This window comes from Equus przewalskii, chromosome 15, assembly GCF_037783145.1.
Source record: "Equus przewalskii isolate Varuska chromosome 15, EquPr2, whole genome shotgun sequence".
NCBI classification, from domain to species: domain Eukaryota; kingdom Metazoa; phylum Chordata; class Mammalia; order Perissodactyla; family Equidae; genus Equus; species Equus przewalskii.
Genome location: NC_091845.1, coordinates 84,210,452 through 84,237,060, shown reverse-complemented (window position 1 = coordinate 84,237,060; position 26,609 = coordinate 84,210,452). Strand labels below are relative to the sequence as shown.

Below are 26,609 nucleotides of genomic sequence, written 5' to 3'. Positions count from 1 at the left end.
TTTAAAATGAAATGACGCATAATAGCTACCTAGATGTTTAGTTAATAAAACACTATTAACCATGTGTTTAGTTAATACAATGTTAATACAGTGATGTATGGTGGGAGAGAGTGGGAGGAACTCAGTGGGAGCAGGCCACCTGAGCACAGAGAAATAGATTTAATCCACTGATGTTTAGAACTGCTAGCACATTACGATAATAAAAAGCATTTGATCAATTTCATTATTGTTTTTAAATTCTCTGCAGACCATGTACCCACTTCTTGCCTTCACCAGAATAGACCACAGCAAAAGAGCATCTCCCACCTTCATTCACTCTTTATTAACTGAGCGTCAGGCATAGAGCATGGCAAGGACTCAGAGGGCAGGATCAGAGTACGGTCACCATGTATTCTTAAGTAAACTAAGTGTACTTCTTTAGAAAATAAAAACATTCATTTACCTTTTTTGAATTTATGTACAGGGAGTTTCTTAAGTTGATCTTTACGAAGTCTATTTCTTCTAGCTCTATGTCTATCCTGGACAAATTTTGTGATCTAAAAATAAAAGAGAAAAAAAGGGAATTAGATATTAAATATGCAAATAGGAAATGACCAATATCTTTTAAATAACAAATATCTTCTAAGCTGCTACAAATCAATTCAATTTACTTAAATTCTAATTGCAATATTATTAAAGCATTAAATTACAGTAGTGATTAGTTACCCCATAAATTATTCTTTGAATTTTTGTTCATTGACCTAAATGATTTTTAATGTACTCTGAGAGAAACATTATAAATCACATATGACTATTTATTTGTAAAAATACAGATGGTAGACTATAGGTTACAAAGACTCCTCTGGGTCAAAAAGAACAGGAGGGCTGAAATTCCTATAAGTTACAAACTAGTAAATTTTCAAACATTCACTTATTAGTCACCACACTTTCAGTTCTAGTCGCAAAATAGACAGAACTAACACAGAACGGCTGTACTACAAATATTCAGAAACACTAAATAAAATATATAAAATATTTTTAACTATAAATTACTATGCTTACAAGAATGAAAAGGAAGCCCAGAGGGCGAGAACTAAATGCCAAAAGCAACATCCATAAAATAAAATTTTGACAAATTTGACTGTATTGATGTTAAGGAGTTCTGTCCTCAAAAGACACTGTTAAAAAATAAAAGATAAGCCACAGAGTGGGAGAAAATATTGGCAAATTTCATATCTGATAAGGGCTTTTCATCCAGAATATATAAAGAACTCAAAATTCAATAAAAAGAAAACAAGAGGAGTGAAGTCAGCATCACGGCGGAGTGAACTTGCCCAGGATTCTCTCTTCTCCAACATATAATGAAAAGGGACATTCCTACTCCAACGGAGGACATCCTAATACAACACAAAAACATCGGAGAGGCATACGCAGCCATATGATGCAGGGCAGAGAGGCTGGAGCCCCCCTCGGAAGAGCTGGAATGGGGTAAGAGAGAACTTCACTCACTCCCCTAAAGACTGCAATCCAGGACCAGGGGTGGCCTCTGAGAGGAAAGGAATGGAAGACGGGATGTCCGTTTGCAGGAACATCAAGGACCCCCAAGAGCCAGTGCAGCCTAGAGGGAGGACCTCTACCAGGGCGAGAGCTTTCGCGGGGGGTGACTTCATCAAGCCAACACCCCAGGAGAGCAGATAGCAAGAGCAGAGCAAGAAAGCCCCAAGAACACGCAGGAGAAAGCTGCCCTCCCCCTACCCGCCCCACACCTGCTCCAAGCCTGGGATCTCAGCTGAAGGCAGAGGGCTCAGAAGACATGGCTCTTGACCCACACCCAGTGGTGATAGCCAGTAACTGCAACAAAATAATATCAGGACACATAAGACAAGAACCACCCCTTCTAGCAATATCAAACATTATATCAAATCTACAGAGAGAAAACGACAAGAATCCAGAATTCAGTCATGAGGACACAGAAATATGTAATCTAAATGACAATGAATTCAAAAGAGTTATCATCAAAAAACTCAACGAGGTAAAAGACAATGTAGAGGAACAATCCAATGAGTTCAAGAGCTACTTCACAAAAGAGATTGAAACTGTAAAGAAGAAACAGTCAGAAATATTAGAGATGAAAGACACAATGGAAGAGATAAAGTATGGATTCCCCAAATGCTCAAGTGGACATCACAGAGGAGCAAACCAGCATAATCAAAGATAGACATGTTGAAATGTTCCTGACAGAGGAGAGAGAACCAAGACTAAAAAGAAATGAAGAAAGTCTCCAAGAAATATCCCACTCAATGAGGAAATGCAACATACGAATTATAGCTTTTCCAGAAGGAGAAGAGAAGGAGAATGGAGCAGAAAATGTGTTCAAAGAAATAATACCAAAGATTTTCCCAAACCTAGGGAAGGAGATGGAAATCTGTGTGGAAGAGGCTTCCAGATTTCCTACATTTGTCAATGTAAAAAGACCTACTGCAAAAGCATATAGTAGTAAAACTGGCAAAAATGAATGACAAAGAAAGAATACTCAGGGCAGCAGGGCAGAAGAAAATAACCTACAAAGGAACCCCTATCAGGCTTTCAGCGGATTTCTCTGCAGAAACCTTACAAGCTAGGAGTGAATGGAATGACATATTCAAATCTTTGAAAGACAGAAATTTTCAGCCAAGAATACTCTATCCAGCAAAAATATCCTTCAGATATGATGGAGAAATAAAATCTTTCCCAGACAAACAAAAGCGAAGGGAGTTCATAGCCACAAGACAACCCCCCCCTACAATAAATCATCAAGAAGTCCCGCATACCTGAAAAAACAAAGGGGGTTGAGAAAGGGGTTAGAAAGCATGGAGTAAGGAGATAAATAGGTAGACAGAATCAGAATAGGATAACAAATATTCAACTATAGCATTAGGCTAAAGAGAAGGAAAAAACAAAAAATAAAGATAATCGCCATGTTAACCAAAAACTCACAATACAAAATGGAATAAAATGTGAGAAAAAACAACTTAGGAGGGGAGGAGGAAAGGGACTGAACCGGTCTAGACTAAGGAAATAAGAGGCCATCAGAAAATGGACTACCTTATACACGAGATTCTGAATACAAACTTCAGGGTAGCCACTAAACAAAAAAGCAAAACAGACGCACAAATAATAAATAAGGAGAACACAAAGAAACACATCATAAAAAACTACATAAGTCAATGGGTAGACCAAAACACACAAGACAAGAAACAAAGGAAATGCAGGAGAACTGGAAAAGGAGTGATAACATGACAGCATTAAGCCCTCATATATCGATAATCACACTAAATGTAAATGGACGGAATTCTCCAATAAAAAGACACAGAGTGGATTGATGGGTTAAAGAACAAGACCAAACAACATGCTGCCTCCAGGAAACTCAGATCCAATGACAAACACAGGCTCAGAGTGAAGGGGTGGAAGATGATACTCTAATGACAAACAAAAGAAAGCAGGTGTCACAATACTTATATCAGACAAAGTAGACTTCAAGATAAAACAGGTAAAGAGACACAAAGAGGGGCAGTTTATAATGATCAAAGGGACACTCCACCAAGAAGAAATAACACTTATAAATATCAATGCACCCAACACAGGAGCACCAAAGTACATAAAGCAGCTATTAACAAACCTAAGAGAAGATATTAATAAGAACACAATAATAGCAGGGGACCTCAACACTCCACTCATATCAATGGACAGCTCATCCAGACAGAAAAACAACAAGGAAACAGTGGAATTAAATGAAAAGCTAAACCAGTTGGACTTAATAGACATATATAAAACACTACATCCAAAAACAGCAGAATACACATTCTTCTCAAGTGCATACAGAACATTCTCAAGGACAGACCATATGCTGGGAAACAAGGCAAGCCTCTATAAATTTAAAAAAATTGAAATAATAACAAGCATCTTTTCCGATCTCAATGCTATAAAACTAGAAATTAATTACAAGAAAAAAGCTGAGAAAGGGACAAAGATGTGGAGACTAAACAACATGCTATTGAACAAGTAATGGATCATTGAAGAAATTAAAGGAGAAATCAAAAAATATTCAGAGACAAATGAAAATGATAACATACCCTACCAACTCATATGGGATGCAGCAGAAGCTGTATTAAGAGGGAAATTCATTGCAATACAGGCACACCTTAACAAACAAGAAAAATCCCAAATAAGCAATCTCAAATAACACCTAACTGAATTGGAAAAAGAAGGACAAACAAAGCCCAAAGTCAGCAGGAGAGAAATAATAAAAATTAGAGCAGAAATAAATGCTATTGAAACAAGAAAGCCAGTAGAAAGGATCAATGAAACAAAGAGCTGGTTCTTTGAGAAGAAAAATAAAATTGACAAACCCCTAGTCAGACATAAAAAGAAAAAAAGGGGAAAAGTTCAGATAAACAAAACTAGAAATTAAAGAGGAGAAGTAACAATGGAAATAACAGAAATAAAACAGATTATAAAAGAATGCTACAAAAAACCATATGCCAACAAAATGGATAATCTAGAGGAAACAGATAAATTCTTAGACTCTTACAATCTCCCAAAGGTGATTCAAGAAGAAACAGACAATCTGAACAGACCAATCACAAGAAAAGAGATTGAAACAGTAATCAAAAGCATCCCAAAGAACAGAACCCCAGGACTAGACAGCTTCCCTGGGGAATTCTACCAAACTTTCAGAGAGGATTTAATACCTATCTTTCTCAAGCTATTCCAAAAAATTAGGGAGGATGGAACACTTCCTAACACATTCTATGAGGCCAACATCACTCTGATACCAAAGCCTGACAAGGACAGCATGAGAAACGAGAACTACAGGCCAATATCACTGATGAACATAGATGCAAAAGTCCTCAACAAAATTTTGGCAACCTGAATTCAGCAATACATCAAAAGGATCATACATCATGATCAAGTGGGATTCATACCAGGGGCACAGGGATGGTTCAACATCCTCAAATCAATCAATATGATACACCACTTCAACAAATTGAGGAATAAAAACCACATGATCATCTCAAGAGATGCAGAGAAAGCATTTGACGAGATCCAACAGCGATTTATGATTAAAAAAAAAAAACTCTTAACAAAATGGGGATGGAAGGAAATTGCCTCAACATAATACAGGCCATATATGACAAACCCGCAGCAAACATCATACACAACGGGGAAAAACTGAATGCCATCCTTCTGAGAAGAGGAACAAGACAAGAATGCCCACTATCACCACTCTTATTCAACACAGTACTGGAGGTGTGGGCCAGAGCAACTGGACAAGAGAAAGCAATAAAGGAATCCAAATAGGGAGTGAAGAAGTGAAAAACTCTCACTGTTTGCAGATGACATGACCTTATATATAGAAAACCCTAAAGAATCCAACAGAAAACTATTAGAAATAATTAACAACTATAGTAAAGTTGCAGGGTACAGAATCAACTTACAAAAATCAGTTGCTTTTCTATACTCTAATAACGAACTTACAGAAAGAGAACTCAAGAATACAATTTCATTTACAATCGCAACTAAAAGAATAAAGTACCTAGGAATAAATTTAACCAAGCAGGTGAAGGACTTAAACAATGAAAACGATTAAGACATTCCTGAAAGAAATGATAATGATGTAAAGAGAGGGAAATAGATTCCATGTACATGGATTGGAAGAATAAACATAGTTAAAATGTCTATACTACCCAAAGCAATCTACAGATTCAGTGCAATCCCTACCAGAATCCCAAAGGCATTCTTCATGGGAATAGAACAAAGAATGCTAAAATTCATATGGGGCAACCAAGGACTCCGAATTGCGAACGCAATCCTGAGAAAAAAGATCAAAGCTGGAGGCATCACAATCCCTGATTTAAAAATATACTACAAAGCCATAGTGATCAAAACAGCATGGTACTGGTACAAAAACAGGCAAACAGATCAACAGAACAGAACTGAAAGCCCAGAAATAAAACTGCACATCTACGGACAGCCAATTTTCAACAAAGGTGCCAAGAACATACAATGGAGAAAAGATAGTCTCTTCAATAAATGGTGATGGGAAAACTGGACAGCCACATGCAAAAGAATGAACATAGACCATTATCTCAAGCCAGACACAAAAATAAACTCCAAGTGGATCAAAGACTTTAAGATAAGTCCTGAAACCATAAAACTCCTAGAAGATAATATAGGTAATACACTCTTTGACATCAAAGTTAAAAGGATCTTTTTGAATACCATATCTTCTCAGACAAGGGAAACAAAAGAAAAAAAACAAGTGGGAGTTCATCAGACTAAAGAGCTTCTGCAAGGCAAAAGAAACTAGAACCAAAACAGAGACAACCCACCTACTGGGAGAAAATATTTGCAAATCATATATCTGACAAGGGATTAATCTCCATAATATATAAGGAACACACACAACTGAACAATAAAAAAACAAACAGCCCGATCAAAAAATGGGCAGAGGATATGAACAGACATTTTCCCAAAGAAGATATACAGATGGCCAATAAACAAATGAAAAGATGTTCAACATCCCTAATCATCATGGAAATGCAAATCAAACTACACTAAGATACCACCTTAAGCCTGTTAAAAAGGCTATAATCACACTAAAAATAACAAATGTTGGAGAGGGTGTGGAGAAAAGGGAACCCTCATACACTGCTGGTGGGAATGCAAATGGGTGCAGCCACTATGGAAAACAGTATGGAGATTCCTCAGAAAACTAAAAACAGAACTACCGTATGACCCAGCCATCTCACTACTGGGTATCTACCAAACAATTTGACATCAACAATCCAATATAACACATGCACCCCCACGTTCATTGCAGCACTATTCACAATAACCAAGACATGGAAACAATCCAAGTGCCCACTGACTGATGATTGGATAAAGAAGACGTGGGATAAATATATACAATGGAATACTACTTAGCCATAAAAAAGACAAAATCATGCCATTTGCAACAACATGGAAGGACCTGGAAGGAATTATGCTAAGCGAAATAAGCCACACTGAGAAAGATAAACACCAGATGATTTCACTCATATGTGGAATATGAACACACACATGGACAAAGAAAACAGTTCAGTGGTTACCCGGAGAAGAGGGTGGGGGGGAGCACTTATGTGGTGATAGTCAAGAAATAAGGTACATTGAAATCTCATATTGATGTAACAATTATGAACTGAATAGAAAAAAGAAAACAAGCAACCCAATAGGAAAAAATGGGCAAAATATTTGAATAAACATTTCACCACAGAATATAGATAGATGGCAAATCAGCACTTGAAGAGATGCTCAATATAATTAGTCAACAGGAAAATGAAAATTCAAATTACAAATACCACTATACAACTATCAAAATGACTCCAATTAAAAAGACTGAATGCGGGAAGCTATGAAAAAAACACATATTTTGGAAATTTGAAACTTTATTAAAACAGTTTACAAGTCGTAGAAGAAATCACAATGGATATCTGAGTTCCTGAGGGGGCCTTATAATCAGCATGCCTCTTTGCCACCTGGGTTCTAAATAACTTGAGAAATAAGATCATGAACTGGCAAGTGGAGGCAGGTGGAGCAGCTAACTCAGTGGAGAAAGAAAGAGAGCTTTTTACTGAACCATAGGATTACAATACTTTACCCACTCAGATATAGACAAAAACGACTCTGGAACAGAGCTGGCCTTCCCTTCCCCCTCCCCCAGAAGTGCAGAACCAGGTCTGGAGGAGCTGAAGACAGGCTGGCCCCAAAAGAAAGGGAGAGCTCAGCCAAACATGCCCTAATTTCTTCTTCCCAAATGTACCACACAGATAAGATACTGACTTCATCTCTTTGCCAAAAAAGCTAGGAGTTGCAGCTGAAGTGATTGTTAAATTTATAACCTAAATGCATATACTAGAAAGAATAAATAATAGTAAGCATTCAGCTGAACAAGCTAGAAAAGCAAAGCAATATATCTAAAGTAGAAGGCAGAAAATGATGCTAAGAGCAGAAATTCATGAGGTAAATAAAAAAGAAAGTAAAGACTTTAGAACGTAAGTTCCACTGGAATGTAAGCCGCCCGACATCAGGGCTTTGTACCTCTGTTGTTCACTGCTGAGTCTCGGACCCTAGAGCAGCGCCTGGCTCATAAGAGGTGCAGAATAAACGCTGTCTGAAGGAAAGGGAAAAACTCTCCAAGTCTACTTCTTTGAAAGACCGAACAGATGAACTTCTGACATCATGAAAGGCACAGATGGATAGGAATAAAGAGAACTCATTCCACATAGAGTAGAAATTCCTGTTATATCTATATAAATATAAATAACTTTATGCCACTATACTTGAAAATAGAAAAACTAGACAATTTCTTAGAAGTATAATTTAGTATGAAGAAGCAGACAACCATCTTAATGTCCAGGTAACTATGAAAAAGATCAGTAGGCCTAGATGATGTTATAGGCAACCTTCACCAAAAGGTCAAGTAATAGATAATCCCAATTTTATAAAAACTACTTTAGAAAACAGAATACAAGGGAAAGCTTTAGTTTTATGGGGCTAGTTTTATCTTGTCTAGTTGTTTTTATGTTATTTTAAGTTTCGGTAAAATACACATAACTTAAAATTTGCCATCTTAACCATTTTCAAGTGTACAGTTCTGTGGCATTAAGTACATTCACATTGTTGTGCTACCATCACCACCATCCATCCATAAAACTCTTTTCATCTTGCAAAACTGAAACTCTGTACCCATTGAACAATAATTCCCCACCCTTCCCTCCCCATAGCCCCTAGCTACCTTTCTATTTTCTGTCTCTGAATCTGATGACTCTAGGGACCTCATACAAATAGAATCATACAGTATTTATCCTGCTGTAACTAGCTTATTTCACTTAGCATAATGTCTTCAAGGTTCAACCATGTTGTAGTATACGCCAGAATTTCCTTCCTTTTTAAGGATGCATAATATTCTATTGTATGTATATACCACATTTTGTTTATCTATTCACCCACTGACTGACAACTGGGTTGCTTCCACCTTTGGCTATTGCAAATAATGCTGCTATGAACATGGGTGTACAAACGTCTGTTGGACTCCCTGCCTTCAATTCTTTTGGGTATGTACCCAGAAGGGGAATTGCTGGATCATATGGTAATTTATGTTTAATTTTTTGAGGAACTGCCATACTGTTTTCTATAGTGGCTGGTCCATATAACGTTCCTACCAACAGTGCTTTACTCTAGCCCCATAAAACTAAAACTTTCCCTTATCTGGACATTCAGATTGCTAATATTTTATTTAGGATTTTTACGTCTACGTCCAAGTATAAAACTGACTGACCCATTTTAGAAATCTGAATAATCCAAAATGCAAAAACAAAATTTATACATCATAATCAAAGGCAGCTTATTCTAGAAATAAAAGGACTTTTTAAGTTTGCAAAACAAATTAATGTAATCCAACATAAGAACAGAGTAAAAGAGAGAAAAACCCATGGTCACTACAAAATCCCCATGATATACTACAGTTCAGCACCCATTCATTATTAAAAAACACAAAAAGCAAATAAAAATTTGGCTTCTTTATTTCTAATCCTTCCATTACTGGGGTTCTTTTTTCTTGTTTTACCAGGAAATACAGCACAATGTTAAACAGGAGGTACAACAATAGCCATCCATTTTTTGTTCCTGACTTTCAAGGAAAGGCTTCTAATAATTCACCATTTAATGATGTTCATTTTAAGTTTTTATTCAATAATCCTTGTTAGCTTGAGGGTATTTACTTCTACTCCTGGTTTGCCAAGGCTATTAGTTTGTTGTTCTAACCTTTTATACCTCCTTGCTTCTAGGCCGAAAACCCCAAAGAATCAATAATTTCAAATTACCAGAATAGGAGAATTCAGCAAGCTTGTAGATACAAGATTAATATATAAAAATCAATAAAGTCCAGGGTCCAAATCATGGTTTCTATCTACAACTCTTCAATAATAGAAACCAGGGTTCCTTGGAGAAATGTCTGATTCTAGGGCTAGGGCAAGAAAATGTAAGATGAGCCTGAAGCTTCTTAGAGCACTGGACACTAAAGAAGTGCTTGCAGGGCCAGCCCCATGGCCTTGCAGTTAAGTTGGTGCACTCCACTTCAGCAGTCCGGGTTTGCAGGTTCAGATCCTGGGTACAGACCTATGCCACTCCTCAGCCATGCTGTGGCGGTGACCCACATATAAAATAGAGGAAGGCTGGCACAGGTGTTAGCTCAAGGTTAATCTTCTTCAAGCCAAAAAAAAAAAAGGAAGATTGGTAACAGACGCTAGCTCAGGGCTAATCTTCCTCAGCAAAAAAAAAAAAAGAAAAAGAAAAAGAAAAAAAAAAGAAGTGCTTGCAAAATACAAGGATGGGTTGAATCCAAGGGACATAGGACCCAGCCTATCAGAGCTCCCAATGGACAAAGTTCACACAATTTAAACAACAAAAATAAGTAATATAGTATTAGATTATAACCCAAAGTATAAAATAAAAATACTTGAGTACATATTAATATAAATAAATGATTGAATAAATAAATGACAAGAGGAGACAGATCTTCCTTACAAAAGAATTTCAAATAATATATGTAGATACTCCCCTGCTCCAGTAAGTGGAGCTTAATTCCTGCCCCTTCTCACCTTTAAGGTGGGTTATACTTAGTGCCTCACTCCCAAAAAAAGAATAGAATAGAGAGAGAAAAATATTAACTTTATAGTGGAGAAACTGGCAAACACTACCTTAACCCAGGGATGAAGGTTAGCATCATCAGTGGTTTTATGCAGATATCATGTGCCCCCTGACATGATATGATGAGATGGGCACTGGACTGGACCTCTGTGATTTTCTTAAAAACCTATAACCCAGTCTAATCACAAGAAACATGAGATTGAGGGACATTCTACAGGATACCTGGCCAGGACTCCTCAAGACTGTCAAGGTCATGAAAAACAGAGAGTGAGAAACTGTCATAGGTGAAAGGAGATAGGGAAAACATGATTAAACTAAACACAATGTGGTACCCTGAACTGGATCCTGGAACAGAAAGGGGCCATGAAATGGAAGAACTGGTGAAATCATTACAAATTCTGGAGTTTAGTGACTAGCAATATACCAATGTCAGTTTCTTAGTTTTGATAAACGTAGCATGGTAATGTAAAATGTTAATAATGGGGGAAACTAGATGAGAGACGTAAAGGAACTCTCTTCTTTGCAATTTTTCTGTAAATCTTAACATTATTCCAAAATTAAAAGTTTATTTTAAAAAATTAGTGTTTTATATCCTAATAATAACCAAGTAGAAAATGTAATTTCAAAAAAGTCTAACAAAGGACATGCAAAATGTTTACAGAAAAGAAATTATTAAACTGATGGATACAAAAGACCTACATAAATGAAAAGAAATATCACAGCATCACAGGTAGACTGAACTTTTCAAAGATGGCATTTAATCTTTAATCTGTAAATTCAATACAATAATAAACTCAATGGATGTTAATATAAATATTCTTCATGAAAAATAAACAAAAAAGTGAGAATAGTGGGGTTGTTTTATATCTTTGCAAATCTCTTTAAATATCTGTCTTAACAGAATCAGAGGGATTCTCATATCTGCTTCTGCCTTCAGTTTGTTTTGACATCACACACCATGTAGCCTCTAGAAACCTACACTATAAACCATGAAAGAACAAGAGGGACAAAGGCATTGCAAAAATAATTGTGACCCTGCAGACCCACCAAGAGTCCTGTGACCATACTTTGGTAACTACTGTTTTGGAGAAAAAAATATGTCATCCCCCTTAATCTACCACTACCTAGATTCTACAATTAATATTTTACTATACATTTTATCATGTACTTATCCATGTCTCTGTCTACCCATCAATACGTCTTTTTTCTCTTAATTTTTTACAATGCATTTCAATGTAAGTTGCAGGTATCAGTATACTTCCCACAAAATATGTCAGCATGTATATCATTACTTAAGAGTTATGGTTTTTGTGCAGTTCTTTTTAGGTAAAATTTACTTACAATAAAATGCACAAAATTTAAGTATACAATTTGGTGATTCAGACATTTGTGCAAACCAAACCCATCTCAAGACACAGAACGTGACTCTCACCCTAGAAAGTTCCCTCGTACCTTTCTCAGTAAATCCTTCACCCCTCCCCAGCCCTCCAGAAGCAATCTCTGTCCTGATTTTTTTCTATCCAGATTATCTTTGCCTTTCCCAGAACCAGTCACATAGATGGACTCATACAATATGTACTCTTTTATGTAAGGCTTCTCTCACTCAATACAATGTTTTTTAGAGCCATCCATACTATTTTTTAAAAGTATTTTAAATTAATTTACTTACCATGAAAATGACTATCAAGATGAGGCAGATGCCTACTATGATAAGGAAGGGGATTAGGTAGTATTCCAGAGGCAGACTAAATTCTGGAACTAAGAGAATGTGGCCCCTGGAAGAAAAAAAAAATTAATAATTGAGAAATACTAAGAGTTGTCAAATATATGTTAATTAAAAACATATAAAAATATTTTTAAAAGTTATTTAGACATTACAATTCAATCCACTAGACACATCTCAATTGCGAATATATGATTTCCAATATTTTAAGGGATCCTTTTTCCATCTTTAAGGCTATTTTACATATTTGCCAAAATAACTTCCCTACATAATTAAAAGAAGCTTTATACTGGGTAGAGGAAATCAGCCAACCAATACTTACCGTGTCCATCCTGGAAACACATTATTTACTGAATTTAGTAACCTGGGTAAAAGTTTGCATATTTTACATGCAAAATCAGCATTTAAAAAATGGTAGTACCCAAGCCAGCCCTGATGGCCTAGTGGTTAAAGTTCGGCACACTCCACTTTGGTAGCCCGGGTTCAGTTCCCAGGTGTGGAACCACACCGTTTGTCTGTCAGTAGCCATGCTGTGGCAGTGGCTCACACAGAAGAACTAGAAGGACCTACAACTAGAATATACAACTGTGTACTGGGGTTTGGGGGAGGTTAAAAAAAGGGAAGATTGGCAACAGATGTTAGCTCAGGGCCAGTCCTTCCCTGACAAAAAAAAAAAGGCAGTCCCTTGGGTAGGATGTCAACAAGAACCCCACCCCAACCAGATGACTGTTCATTGGTTCCTCCTACAGAAACACTCTGGAGCCACCACTGATGAAAACATACTCCCTCCTCCCTACACACTTTACAAGAACTTGTACCAGATACAGTGGACATAGCCCTGTACTCTACATCCACTTGGGAGAGACGGAATGGAAAACTGGTAAAGGAATCCACCAGAGCTGTAGCTTCCACTCTATTCTCCACCTTCTCCATTGCTGGACTGAAAAAAAGTACAAAACTGTGTATGCTGTGGAGGGAGGGGTGGAAAGTGTGACATGCCTTATTCCCCTTTGTTATTAACCACGTTATTAGTTACTGTGATATTACTATTATAAAAATTGACAGGGATTTGTGACATGAAACTGTAATCAGAATAGGCACAGCATCTGTGTTGCACAAGCAAATTTTACAAGACAGCAAAATCCTGCATTAGAAAATATACTCAGTCTAGGGAAGGCTCTCTACCACGGTCAGTAATAGGACTGACTTCTCCATTGTACTCCTGTCTGCTTGACTAGTATGGTGCCAGCAACACGACTTTGTTACCCACTGTTCAGTGATTTTTGTAGGTACCCAAGCTAGGTACCTCATAACACAAGAGGTTAAATGCAAAACAAAAATTCACAATATAAAGGGAAATAAAAACAGGTTGACTCCTTCCCCCATATACAGATGCTCAGGATACCGTAGTTCTTAAGAAAAATAACATGAAAGCAAATTATTTCTATACCAAAACGATTTTTAAGACTTGATGCTATTATTTATTATATTCAAATCCAAGGAGCTCTATCAAGCTTCACCAGAAACAAAAATATACAAAACAGATAATACCAGGAATCCACCCCCCATAATTTAAACATTTTCTAAAACCTGCTAAGATTCCTACAATAATCTACTGCGCAGTAGGGTCTACTGCGTGTCCTACATTCAACCCATTGTGGCATCTAAATATTTCAGTAACAGCAAAGTCTACATCTCTGAAATTCTGTACTTTTCTTCTCCTTTTGTGTTAATGACTTCCAAAGGTTCATTTGGTATGGATGAGATAAACAAATAAAGACTGTCCTTTGAGGCAATCCCAGGGTTGCTCAGAAATGAAAAGAATTGCCAGGTGAGAGGAAGTAAAGCTAAAAGAACAAAGCAGGAAGATCCAGTGAACCAGAAATTAAGAGACTTCACTGGAAACTTCCTGTGTGCACATAACCACAGAAAAGGAATCAGTTCCGGAATTTCCTAGTAAGCACTACTAGGATTCATAGGCCTGGGTTCTCAATCTAATGTTCTATATGTTCTATTAATGCTTGCCTACAATATCTCAAACCACTTTAGTTTACTGTCAAGATACATCATGAGGATTTTTGAAGGGTCTACAATTGATAGAGGGTTTTAAGCATCTTACATCAAAAGCTCAGTGCACATTCAAGATACTGCTTTTTCTTAACCAAACCGCTAATGGTAGAGGTGGGGACAGTGATGATACAGGGTGGAGAACTACAACAGAGTGTCAGTCCCCTAGCTTTATTTCTATTTCCTCTGTCCAGGCTCTACAGCTGAGCCTGCAGACTCATCCCTGGTCCTAATCCCAGATCACTCTGTATTTGAAGAAAGACATTTAAACAGCTTTAGTAAGTATCTTACCACATTCGCTCCATGTCCACCCCTAAACATAGTGCATTCCAAGAGCTCTGCAGCTAAGACTTGATCACTGAAGCAGAGCCCTAAGCAATCCAGGAAACAGTGTCTAACTCTCCTTTGCATGAGTTCCCAGGCTGATTTCAAACCAGGTGTCTAGGTCTAAACTTTATAACAACAATCTATCTAATTTCCTAATCCCTCTGTTGACACATGAGATCTTGCCTTCTTGTCTTTTGATATCTCATCCCCACCATCTTGGATCAAAGAACTGAGCCCCAGTGGATATATAGCCAAACACTAAAGCTTTCTTTTCTATAAACCAACTTTCCAGGCAATGACCTGTGATCAGCCCAACTGTTGGACACCTTCCTATTTCAGATGAATACTTGCTTGAACTTGCCATTTTCAGATAAAGCTCACAGCTCCTTCACCAAACATCCTACATCCCCTACTACACAGACGCATTGCTCAGTCCTGTGTCCCCATTTGTGGCACATCCTCTTTCGCTGCCAGTACACTGCTCTGTCTTGTTGAAGAATGCTGAGGTAGCACAATAGCAGTTTAACTTCACCTGCATTTACTGAATAGTGACTTGACGCAGTCACTGTACCCAGGGCTGGGGATGAGATATGAAAAACAGAGAGTCCCTAAATATGAGTGATGGAGATTTTAGAGTTGAAAGGAACTTTAAGGATTCTGTATTCAACTCCTCTTTTCCAAATGAGAAAACAGGTCCACAAAGATTAAATGATCCTCTAAAGGCCATACCCCAGCTGTCTCTGCAGTGCACCTTGCTAGCACTGTGATCAGAACCAATCCTTTCCCCTGCCCACAGTTGTCAAAAGTTGTATGTCATCCAACATGTTATCCTTCCTACTAAAAAAATGACAAAATGCTTTTAGAGTTCAATTTTTTAAAAGACCAAAATAGACAAAGGACACCAAACAGTATACTAGAATGTTCTCTATGAATAAAGAAACGCTAACTTGACTAATGAGTTTTCTTCTTTTTTCTTTAAGATTGGCACCTGAGCTAACATTTGTTGCCAATCTTCTTCCTTTTTTTTTCCTTCTTCTCCCCAAAGCCCCCCGGTACATAGCTGTACACTCTAGTTGTGAGTGCCTGTGGTTGTGCTATGTGGGACGCCGCCTCAGCATGGCCTGATGAGCAGTGCCATGTCCACACCCAGGAGCCAAACCTGCAAAACTATGGGCTGTCGAAGCAGAGCACACGAACTTAACCACTCAGCCACGGGACCAGCCCCTGAGTTTTCTTCTTATTAGAGTGGTGGGTAATTTAAAAAACTGATAATATACATTATTGGCATGAGTAGAGGAAAACGTGGGCTTTCCTAAAATATTGATGGAAACATAATTGGTTCACATTTTTTGGAGGGCATTTGTTTACTAAATGACAATTGTTTACTGAAATCTAAAACTGCTGTACTCCAACAATTCGACTTTCAAGTGCTTTTGATAAAGAAATGTTTGTATAACTGCACATGATATATGATCAAGGATACCGTCATAGAACTCTCTGAAGTGGACAAAAATTGGGAGAAGGGATTAAAAGTTAACATTTGTGAACCATTTACTATGTACCAGGTACTCCTGTAAGAATTTGATTAATGTTTTTAATCCTCATAGTAATGCTGTACTATTAATAACATCATTTTTAAAGATAAGAGGCTAAGGCCCAGAGATGATAAGTTTTCTGTTGAAGGTCACAAAGCTAAGAAGTGATGGAAGCCAGGATTAGAATCCACACAAGTCTGACTTCAGGGCCCATGCTTATAACCAGTGGCTTTACTAGTTAAGTAAGTAAAGGAATATCTAAACAATGGACTACTTTTAACATTAGTTAAGGAATGAACAGTAGTTAAAAAGAATGAAGTACAATAAAACAGAAGTTGATGGGTATTTTCTTAATATGATAAAAAGCCAGAATCTTACTTTAAGAGGAAACAAGAAACTTTCTCACTAAAGTAAAGAAGACAAAGATGCCTACCATCTCCATTCTTCTTTAACATGGTGTTGAAGGTACTGACCAATGCAGATAGATAAGAGAAAACAATTAGAAGCAGAAGAATTAACAAGAAAAAGATTAAGCTATTCCTATTGGCAATGGAAAAAATACCACCAGTGGTAAGAGAATTTAGTCAAATTACAGGTTATAAAGTCGATATACAAGAAAACCTCAGTAGATATAATGAAAGAGTAGACCCACTTATAATAGCAAAGAATAAAATATCTAGGCATAAATTTAAGAAGAAATGTTTTTCTCACACAGGTTTTGGACTAAAAAGATACCTCCGGAGTCTATAAAAGCAGAATTGAACAAATGGAAGGATATAGCATGTTCTTGGATAAGGAGACTTAACATCCTAAAAAAATCTCAATTCTCCCTTATTTAATTTATAAATATAATGTAATTCCAATAAAAATATCACCAGGCTTTTCTGGAGGTAGAAGACAAGTTGATTATTAAAATCCTTCGGAAGGAGAAAGTGGAACCCTCATACGCCGCTGGCAGGAATATAAAAGACTGCAGGCACTCTAGGAAAGAGTCTGGCAGTTCCTCAAAAAGTTAAACAGAGAGTTACCATATAACCAGCACTTCCATTCTAGGTATATATCCAACAGAAATGAAAACATATGTACACACAAAACTTGCACATGAATGTTTACAGCAGCCTTGTTCATAATAGCCAAAATATGGAAACAAGCTAAATGTCCATCAACTGATGAATGGATAAACATTGCATGGTATGTCCATACAGTGGAATATTATTCAGCAATAAAAAAGAATAGGGGCCAGCCTGGCTGCAGTGGTTAAGTTCACACCTTCCACTTCGGCGGCCTGGGGTTCACCAGTTCAGATCCCAGGTGCGGACCTACACACCACTTGTCAAGCCATGCTGTGGCAAGCGTCCCACGTATAAAATAGGGGAAGATGGGCATGGATGTTAGCTCAGGGTCAGTCTTCATCAGGAAAAAGAGGAGGATTGATGGTGGATGTTAGCTCAGGGTTAATCTTCATCACAAAAAAAAAAAGAAACAAAAAGAGAATAAAGTGCCAACATGGCTGAACCTTGAAAAGATTATGTTAAGTGAAGAAAGCCAATCACAAAAGACCCCCATATCATATGATTCTTTTTATATGCAATGACCAGAAGAGACAAACGCACAGAGACAGAAAGTAGGTTAGTAGTTGCATGGGGCTGCTATGGTTGGAGAGGAAGCGGGGAATAGAGAATGACTGCAAATAGACACATGGTTTCTACTTGAGGTGTTGGAAAATTCTAAAATGAGAATGTGATGATGGCTGCACAACTCTGTAAATATACCCAAAATCATGACCTGTATACTTTAAATTGGTAAACTTATACTATGTGAAATATATCTCAATAAAGCTGTAAAAAAATTTGTTTGAAAGAACAAACAAGCAAGAATAGCTATGAAAAGTCTGCAAAAGAGGAGAGGCTGTGGGGAGGGCTAGCCCTGCTTATTACAAAACCCTGCAATGAAAAACAGTGTGGTATGGGCACACAGAAGATGAAGAATGGAAAGTTTTAAATTATATACGGAAATATGGCAGTATCTCAAATGGAGTGAAGGGATGAGCATTTTAAGGAGTAATGTTGGGATAACTGGATGTTTATCTGGAAAAAGATACAGTTGGATACATTCCTCAAGCCATATATAGGATAAATTACAAATGAGCCAGAGATTTAATGTTAAAAATGAAGCCATACAAGTATACAGGTGGGTAAATTCCTCTGAAACCTTGAAGCAGGGGAAACTTTCCTAAGAATCAAGACCAGCAGCCCAAAGGAAAAGATTAATACATTTGATTACATTAAAAACCAGCACCATAAGTGAAATTACAATGACAAAGTATGAAAAAATATTTGTAATATACCTCAAACAAATGATTAACATACCTAAAAAATAAAGAGCTCCTAAAAATATAAAAGAAAATTACCAACAATCTTAGTGGGAAAAATGGGCTAAAGATAAACAGTTCATAGAAAATGACATGCAAATAGCTCTTAAGCATAAGAAAAGATGCTCAAATGCGCTTCTAATAAGATAAATACATATTAAAACTACAACAAGATGCTGGTTCTTACCTACCTGATTAGTAAAAATCTAAAAATCTGACAACATACTTTGTTGGTGAAGCTGTGCGAAAAGAGACACTCTCATCTACTACTGGCATAACCCTTATGGTTGGGAATTTGGCAGTATCTAGCAAAAATATACATTTAACCTCTGACCTTGCAATCCCAGATCTAGGAATCTATTCTGAAGGTATACTAGCAAAAACATGAAAATACTTCTACATAAGGCAGTACACTCTTTGACATCAGTATTAAAAGGATCTTTTCGGACACCATGCCTTCTCAGAGAAGGGAAACAATAGAAAGAATAAACAAATGGGACTTCATCAGATTAAAGAGCTTCTTTTTTTTCAAGGCAAATGAAAACAGGATTGAAACAAAAAACAACCCACTAACTGGGAAAAAATATTTGCAAGTCATATATCTGACAAAGGCTTAATATCCTTAATATATAAAGAACTCTCACAACTCAATCACAAAACATCAAACAACCCAATCAAAAAATGGGCTGGAGACATGAACAGACATTTCTCCAAAGAAGATATACTGATGGCCAATAGGCACATGAAAAGATGCTCATCATCGCTGATCATCAGGGAAATGCAAATCAAAACTACACTAAGATATCACCTTACACCCGTTAGAATGACAAAAATATCTAAAACTAATAGCAACAAATGTTGGAGAGGTTGCGGAGAAAAAGGAACCCTCATACACTGCTGGTGGGAATGCAAACTGGTGCAGCCACTATGGAAAACAGTATGGAGATTCCTCAAAAAACTAAAAATAGAACTACCATACGACCCAGCCATCCCACTACTGGGTATTTATCCAAAGAGCCTGAAGTCAGCAATCCCAAAAGTCCTGTGCACCCCAATGTTTATTGCAGCACTGTTTACAATAGCCAAGACGTGGAAGCAACCTAAGTGCCCATCAACAGACGAATGGATAAAGAAGATGTGGTACATATTTACAATGGAATACTACTCAGCTGCAAAACAGAACAAAATCATTCCATTTGCAATAACATGGATGGACCTTGAGAGAATTATGTTAAGTGAAATAAGCCAGCAAGAGAAAGATAATCTGTGTATGACTCCACTCATATGAGGAATTTAAAACTATGGACCAAGAACAGTTTAGTGGATACCAGGGGAAAGGTGGGGTGGGGGGTGGGCACAAAGGGTGAAGTGGTGCACCTACAACATGACTGACAAACATTAATGTACAATTGAAATTTCACAAGATTGTAACCTATCAATAACTCAATAAAAAAAAAAAAACTTCTATATAAGGTTAGTCATTGCAGCACTATTTATTACAGCAAAAGATTGCAAACAATTCCAGTGTCCATCAACAGGAGACTAGCAGATTAAATTGTGGCCCATGGACAAAATGGAGTTATATGCAGCTGTTAAAAAGGAATAAAGAATATCTATATCTACTCATATGGTGTGATCTCCAGGATACGCTGTTATATGAAAAAAAACAAGATGGAGAATAGTATTCATGTACTGAAGGTGGAAGATGGGGAGGAGAGATAGGTTATTTGTTTATAATTTAAAAAAATAATTAAAGAATAAATTAAAAACTTTTAAAAATTGTTACTTGTGAGGTGAGGATGGGAACAAGATGGACAAGGTACATGATACTTAGATAGAAGCTGGCCTCCTCTGAATACACATTGATTTGTTGATTTTGACTTTAAGTTTATATATAATTATAAAAGTCACAATGGGAAGTCTTTAAAACATGATAATTTGACTTTACATCCTTATTATGATATACTTTAAGCAGAGAGAGAACTGTTTTTTAAAAATATTGGTAGTAGTGTTGGAATTTTCTTTTGAATCTGTTGTGTGTACTGTATAATTAAAAAACAAAATAAATAATTATGTTGGAGTCTTTGAGCATGAAAAAATAAAATACAGATGTAAGATCAATGAAGTAAAGCAAAAATCCTAAAGTCCTGAATTTAAATTGAAAGTAACAGTATGCACTCATGATTTATTGTATCTTTAAAAACATATATACTTCCTAGCTCTAGCCACTGAAAAGCCATAGAAAAAATGACAAATCCAGGAGCAATGATCACCCCTTGTCTCTATCATATCCAATTAAAAGGAACCATAGCTCCCTGAAGAAATGCTGGTTGCAGGTCAGGAGGTGGAAAAGAAGAGATGGGGCTGGAATATCGTGTCATGCAGAAAACAAGAAGCAATCAAAAGCTTCTAGATTCATGTTGAAAGAAACCAGGAGTAAACGTGAAGAAGTTTGAAATGGGACAGTGTGAACATCAGTAAAGATAACTGCAATGGAATGAATGAAGCATACAAAATAGGTTTACACCACAAGTTCATTATGATAGTTTAAATATATATATTAAATTAACTTTGGAAGAGGCTAGTGAACCAAATAATTTGAAAAATAGTAGTAGCGGGAAGGAATCAAGTGTTTATCCTATCTTTCCTAAACAGACTGTACATCGAGGTAATCAAATAATCGATAAGGTGCAAGTTCTCTTTATAGAAGTATTTTAACTAACAAACGAAGAAGGAATTTAAAAATTAGGTTACTTGCAACTCCTAGAGAACTATTGGATCTGAGCAATGATCATCAGTGACTGTTCGCATCTCAAAGAGAGAACCAAATACTGTGTCTCCTGAAGGAAATACATAAAACCGTATATAATGTATTCTTGCCTTACCTACCCTTCCACCCCCCAATCACACATGAACTGGGACAAACCTCAAGATCTACATGAAGTAACAAAAGAACATTCTACGCAATACTCCAAGGATGCAATCAGAAAAGTCCAGACCTCAGTAAATTTTACAGGACAAAATGACACTACTTCTTCAATAAACAAATGATTAGGGAAAAAAGAGGCATGGTAAACTTAAAGATTAAAAATAGGGTGATCACACATGCCCTGATTTGCATGGTTGAGTTGTGGTTTATGCCTATTGTCCCAATTTAATTATTAAAAGTGACCCTTTTCACTTTCGAAAGTCATCTCAATTAAAGGAAACTTAAGACATAAGAACCATTACAATGTATAGACATTTTCGGATCCTGATTCAAACAAATATCATAAAAGAAAATAAAAAGATTTCAGACAGTAGGGAAAAACTGAAGACTGAAATATGTGTTGATATTGAATTAATGTTTACTTTAAGGTAATAATAATGATAATGTGGTTCTATTTTTTATATATAACCTCATCTCCTAGTGATATATTCTGAGATACTTACAGTTGAAATGATGGAATATTTGGGACTTACTTCAAAATAATCATGCCAGGGGTGGGAGGGAAGCGGGAGAGGGTTGAAGGTGGACGGTCAGAACAAAATTGGCCAAGAGTTTATAATTTTGAAACTGAATGCTCATTCATTATACTCATCTCTCCACTTTTAAATATGTTTGAAAGTTTTCATAATAAAAAGTAGAATAAATTAACAGGTGGGTAGGCAGACAGATGGACTGACCAACCTTGCCAGCCAGCCAACCGACTGTTGGACAGATGAATGAGGTGGATCTGCATGTCCAGGTCTACAATCCTTGATGCACAATTCTGAAACCTAAGAAGCTTTAAAAAATAATGTTTGGGGGAGTGATGTCAGCATCATGACAGAGTGAACTTACCCGGGACTCTCTCCCCTCCAACATACAACAAAAAGGGGCAACCATAATCCAACAGAAGACATCCTAACAACACAAAAACCTTGGAGAGACATGCAGCCACATGACGGAGGGCGGAGAGGCAGGAGCCCCGCTTAGAGGAGTTGGAACGAGGTAAGAGAGAACTTTGCTCCCTCCCCTAAAGACTGCAGGCTGGCCCAGTGGTGCAGCGGTTAAGAGTACATGTTCTACTTTGGCAGCCTGGGGTTCACCGGTTTGGATCCTGGTGTGGGCATGGCACCACTTGGCATGCCATGCTGTGGTAGACATCCCACATATAAAGTAGAGGAAGATGGGCATGGATGTTAGCTCAGAGCCAGTCTTCCTCAGTGAAAAGAGGAGAATTGGCAGCAGTTAGCTGAGGGCTATTCTTCCTCAAAAAAAAAAAAAAAAAAAAAAAGACTGCAGTCGCTGCTGGGGAGGATCCATGAGGGAAGGAGTCAGGGAGGGTTGCATGTCCACAGGATCACCTAGGACTCCCTAGGACCCTTGCAGCCTAGAGGGAAGCCCTCTAACCGAGTGAAAGCTTTCCCATGGGGTGACCTCATCCATCCAAGACCCCAGGAGACCAGATAGTGAGAGCTGATTGAGAAATCCCAGACTGCACACAAGAGAAAGCGCCCCTCCACCGACCCGACATGTGCCCTCTCAGCTGAAGGCACAGGGCTCAGAATACGGGGCTCTCAACCCCAACCCAGAGTCAAAAGGCTGTAACTGCAAACGAATAATATCAGAATGAGAAAGAGCCAATGTTCCAACATCAGACACTACATCAAATCTCCAGACCAGAGAGAAAATGACAAGCACCCAGAACTCAGTTCTGAGGACACAGAAATATGCAAGCTAAACAACAATGAATTCAAAATAGCTATCATCAAAAAACTCAATGAGGTAAAAGAGAATGCAGAGAAACAATTCAACGAGCTCAAGAGCTACTTCACAAAAGAGAATGAAATTATAAAGAATCAATCAGAAATATCAGAGATGAAAGACACAGTGGAAGAGATAAAACAAAGTACAGATTCCCTGAACGCTCAACTGGATATCATAGAGGTGCAAATCAGCATAATCGAAGATAGACATGTTGAAATGCTCCAGACAGAGGAGGAGAGAGAACTAAGACTAAAAAGAAACGAAGAAAGTCTCTGAGAAATATCCCACTCAATGAGGAAATGCAACATAAGAATTATAGGTATTTAAGAAGGTAAAGAGAAGGAGAATGGAGCAGAAAGCATGTTCAAAAAAATAATAGCAGAGAACTTTCAAAATCTAAGGAAAGAGAGGGAAATATGCATGGAGGAAGCTTCCAGATCTCCTAGATTTGTCAATGTAAAAAGACCTACTGCAAGGCATATAGTAGTAAAACTGGCAAAAATTAATGACAAAGAAAGAATACTCAGGGCAGCAAGGCAAAAGAAAATAACCTACAAAGGAACCCCCATCAGGCTTTCAGTGTATTTCTCTGCAGCAACCTTATAAGCTAGGAGAGAATGGAATGACATGTTCAAAACTTTAAAAGACAAGAATCTTCAGCCAAGGATACTCTATCCAGCAAAAATATCCTTCAGATGTGAGGGAGAAATTAAATCTTTCCCAGACAAACAAAAGCTGAGGGACTTTGTAGCCACAAGAACTGCCCCTCCCCCTGACCAAGAAATACTCAAGAAGGCCCTTATGTCTGAAAAAAGAAAAAAAGGGAGAAAGGGGTCACAAAACACAGAGTAAGGAGATAAACAGGTAGACAGAATCAGAATAGGATAACAAATATTCAACTATAGCATTAGGCTAAAGAGAAGGAAAACACCAAAAGCAAAGACAATCTTGTCACTTTAACCACAAACTCACAACACAAGTTGGAATATGATATGAGAATAATAACTTAGGAGGGGAGGAGGAAAGGGACTGAATCGGTCTAGACTAAAGAAATAAGAGGCCATCAGAAAATGGACTATCTTATACACAAGATTCTGAATACAAACTTCAGGGTAGCCACTAAAAAAAAAGCAGAACAGAGACACAAAACATAAATAAGGAAAAAACAAAGAAACACATCATAAGAAACTACATAATGAAATGGGTAGACCAAAACACATAGGACAAAAAAAAAAGAAATGCAGGAAAAACGGAAAACAAGTGATATAATGACAGCATTAAGTCCTCATAGATCAATAATCACACTAAATGTAAATGGATTGAATTCTCCAATAAAAAGACATGGAGTGGCAAGATGGATTAAAGAACAAGATCCAACAATTTGCTGCCTCCAGGAAACACATCTCAGCTCCAGTGACAAACACAGGCTCAGAGTGAAGGCGTGGAAGACAATACTCTAAGCTAATGGCAAACAAAAGAAAGCAGGTGTCACAATACTTATATCAGACAAAGTAGACTTCAGATAAGGTGGGTAAAGAGAGACAAAGAGAGGCAGTATATAATGATCAAAGGGACACTCCATCAAGAAGAAATAACACTTATAAATATCTATGCACCCAACACAGGAGCACCAAAGTTCATAAAGCAACTGTTAACAAACCTAAAAGAAGATATTAAAAATAACACAATAATAGTAGGGAACCTCAACACCCCACACACATCAATGGATAGATCATCCAGACAGAAAAACACCAAGGAAACAGTGCAATTAAATGAAAAGCTAAACCAGTTGGACTTAATAGACATATATAGAACACTCCATCCAGAAACAGAAGAATACACATTCTTCTCAAGTGCACACAGAACATTCTCAAGCATAGACCATATGCTGGGAAACAAGGCAAGCCTCTATAAATTTAAAAAAATTGAAATAATAACAAGCATCTTTTTCGATCATAATGTTATAAAGCTAGAAGTTAATTACAAGAAAAAAGCTGAGAAAGGGACAAAGATGTGGAGACTAAACAACATGCTATTGAACAAGTAATGGATCATTGAAGAAATTAAAGGAGAAATCAAAAAATATTCAGAGACAAATGAAAATGATAACATACCCTACCAACTCATATGAGAGCAGAAGCTGTATTAAGAGGGAAATTGATCACAATACAGGCACGCCTTAATAAACAAGAAACATCCCAAATAAGCAATCTCAAATTAGACCTAACTGAATTAGAAAAAGAAGAATAAACAAAGCCGAAAGTCAGCAGGAGAGAAATAGTAACAATCAGAGCAGAAATAAATGCCATTGAAACAAAAAAGCCAGTAGAAAGGATCAATGAAACAAAGAGCTGGTTCTTTGAGAAGATAAATAAAATTGACAAACTCCCAGCCAGACTTACAGAGAAAAAAAGAGAGAAAGCTCAAATAAAATCAGAAACGAAAGAGGAGAAATAACAATAGACTCCACAGAAATACAACAGATTATAAAAGAATACTATGAAAAACTATATGCCAAAAAAATCAATAACCTAGAGGAAATGGATAAATTCTTAGACTCTTACAATCTCCCAAAGCTAAGTCAAGAAGAAGCAGACAATCTGAACAGACCAATCACAAGGAAAGAGATTGAAACAGTAATCAAAAGCATCCCAAAGAACAGAACACCCCAGGACCAGATAGCTTTCCTGGGGAATTTTACCAAATCTTCAGTGAGAATTTAATACCTATCCTTCTCAAGCTATTCCAAAAAATTAGGGAGGATGGAACACTTCCTAACACATTCTACGAGGCCAACATCACTCTGATACCAAAGCCTGACAAGGACAGCACGAGAAACGAGAACTACAGGCCAATATCACTGATGAACATAGATGCAAAAATCCTCAACCAAATTTTGGCAACCTGAATTCAGCAATACATCAAAAGGACCATGCATCATGATCAAGTGGGATTCATACCAAGGACACAGGGATGGTTCGACATCTGCAAATCAATCAATATGATACACCACTTCAACAAATTGAGGAATAAAAACCACATGATCATCTCAACAGATACAGAGAAAAGTACTTGACAAGATCCAACAGCGACTTATGACACAAACTCTTACCAAAATGGGGGTAGAAGGAAATTACCGCAACATAA

The 26,609-nt window shown here is 37.2% G+C and overlaps 1 protein-coding gene across 7 annotated transcripts in view; it reads right to left on the bottom strand.

The window, feature by feature from the left end:
• RNF13 (ring finger protein 13) overlaps nucleotides 1-26,609 on the bottom strand; it is a 158,437-nt gene that overhangs the window by 34,194 nt on the left and 97,634 nt on the right. For all 7 annotated transcript variants that reach the window (XM_070576316.1, XM_070576318.1, XM_070576321.1 and 4 more), the window contains 2 exons: nucleotides 12,377-12,482; nucleotides 443-536 (listed from right to left, as the gene is read on the bottom strand). In XM_070576316.1, coding sequence (XP_070432417.1) covers nucleotides 443-536; nucleotides 12,377-12,482 — 200 coding nt within the window. The remainder of the gene's footprint in view (nucleotides 1-442; nucleotides 537-12,376; nucleotides 12,483-26,609) is intronic.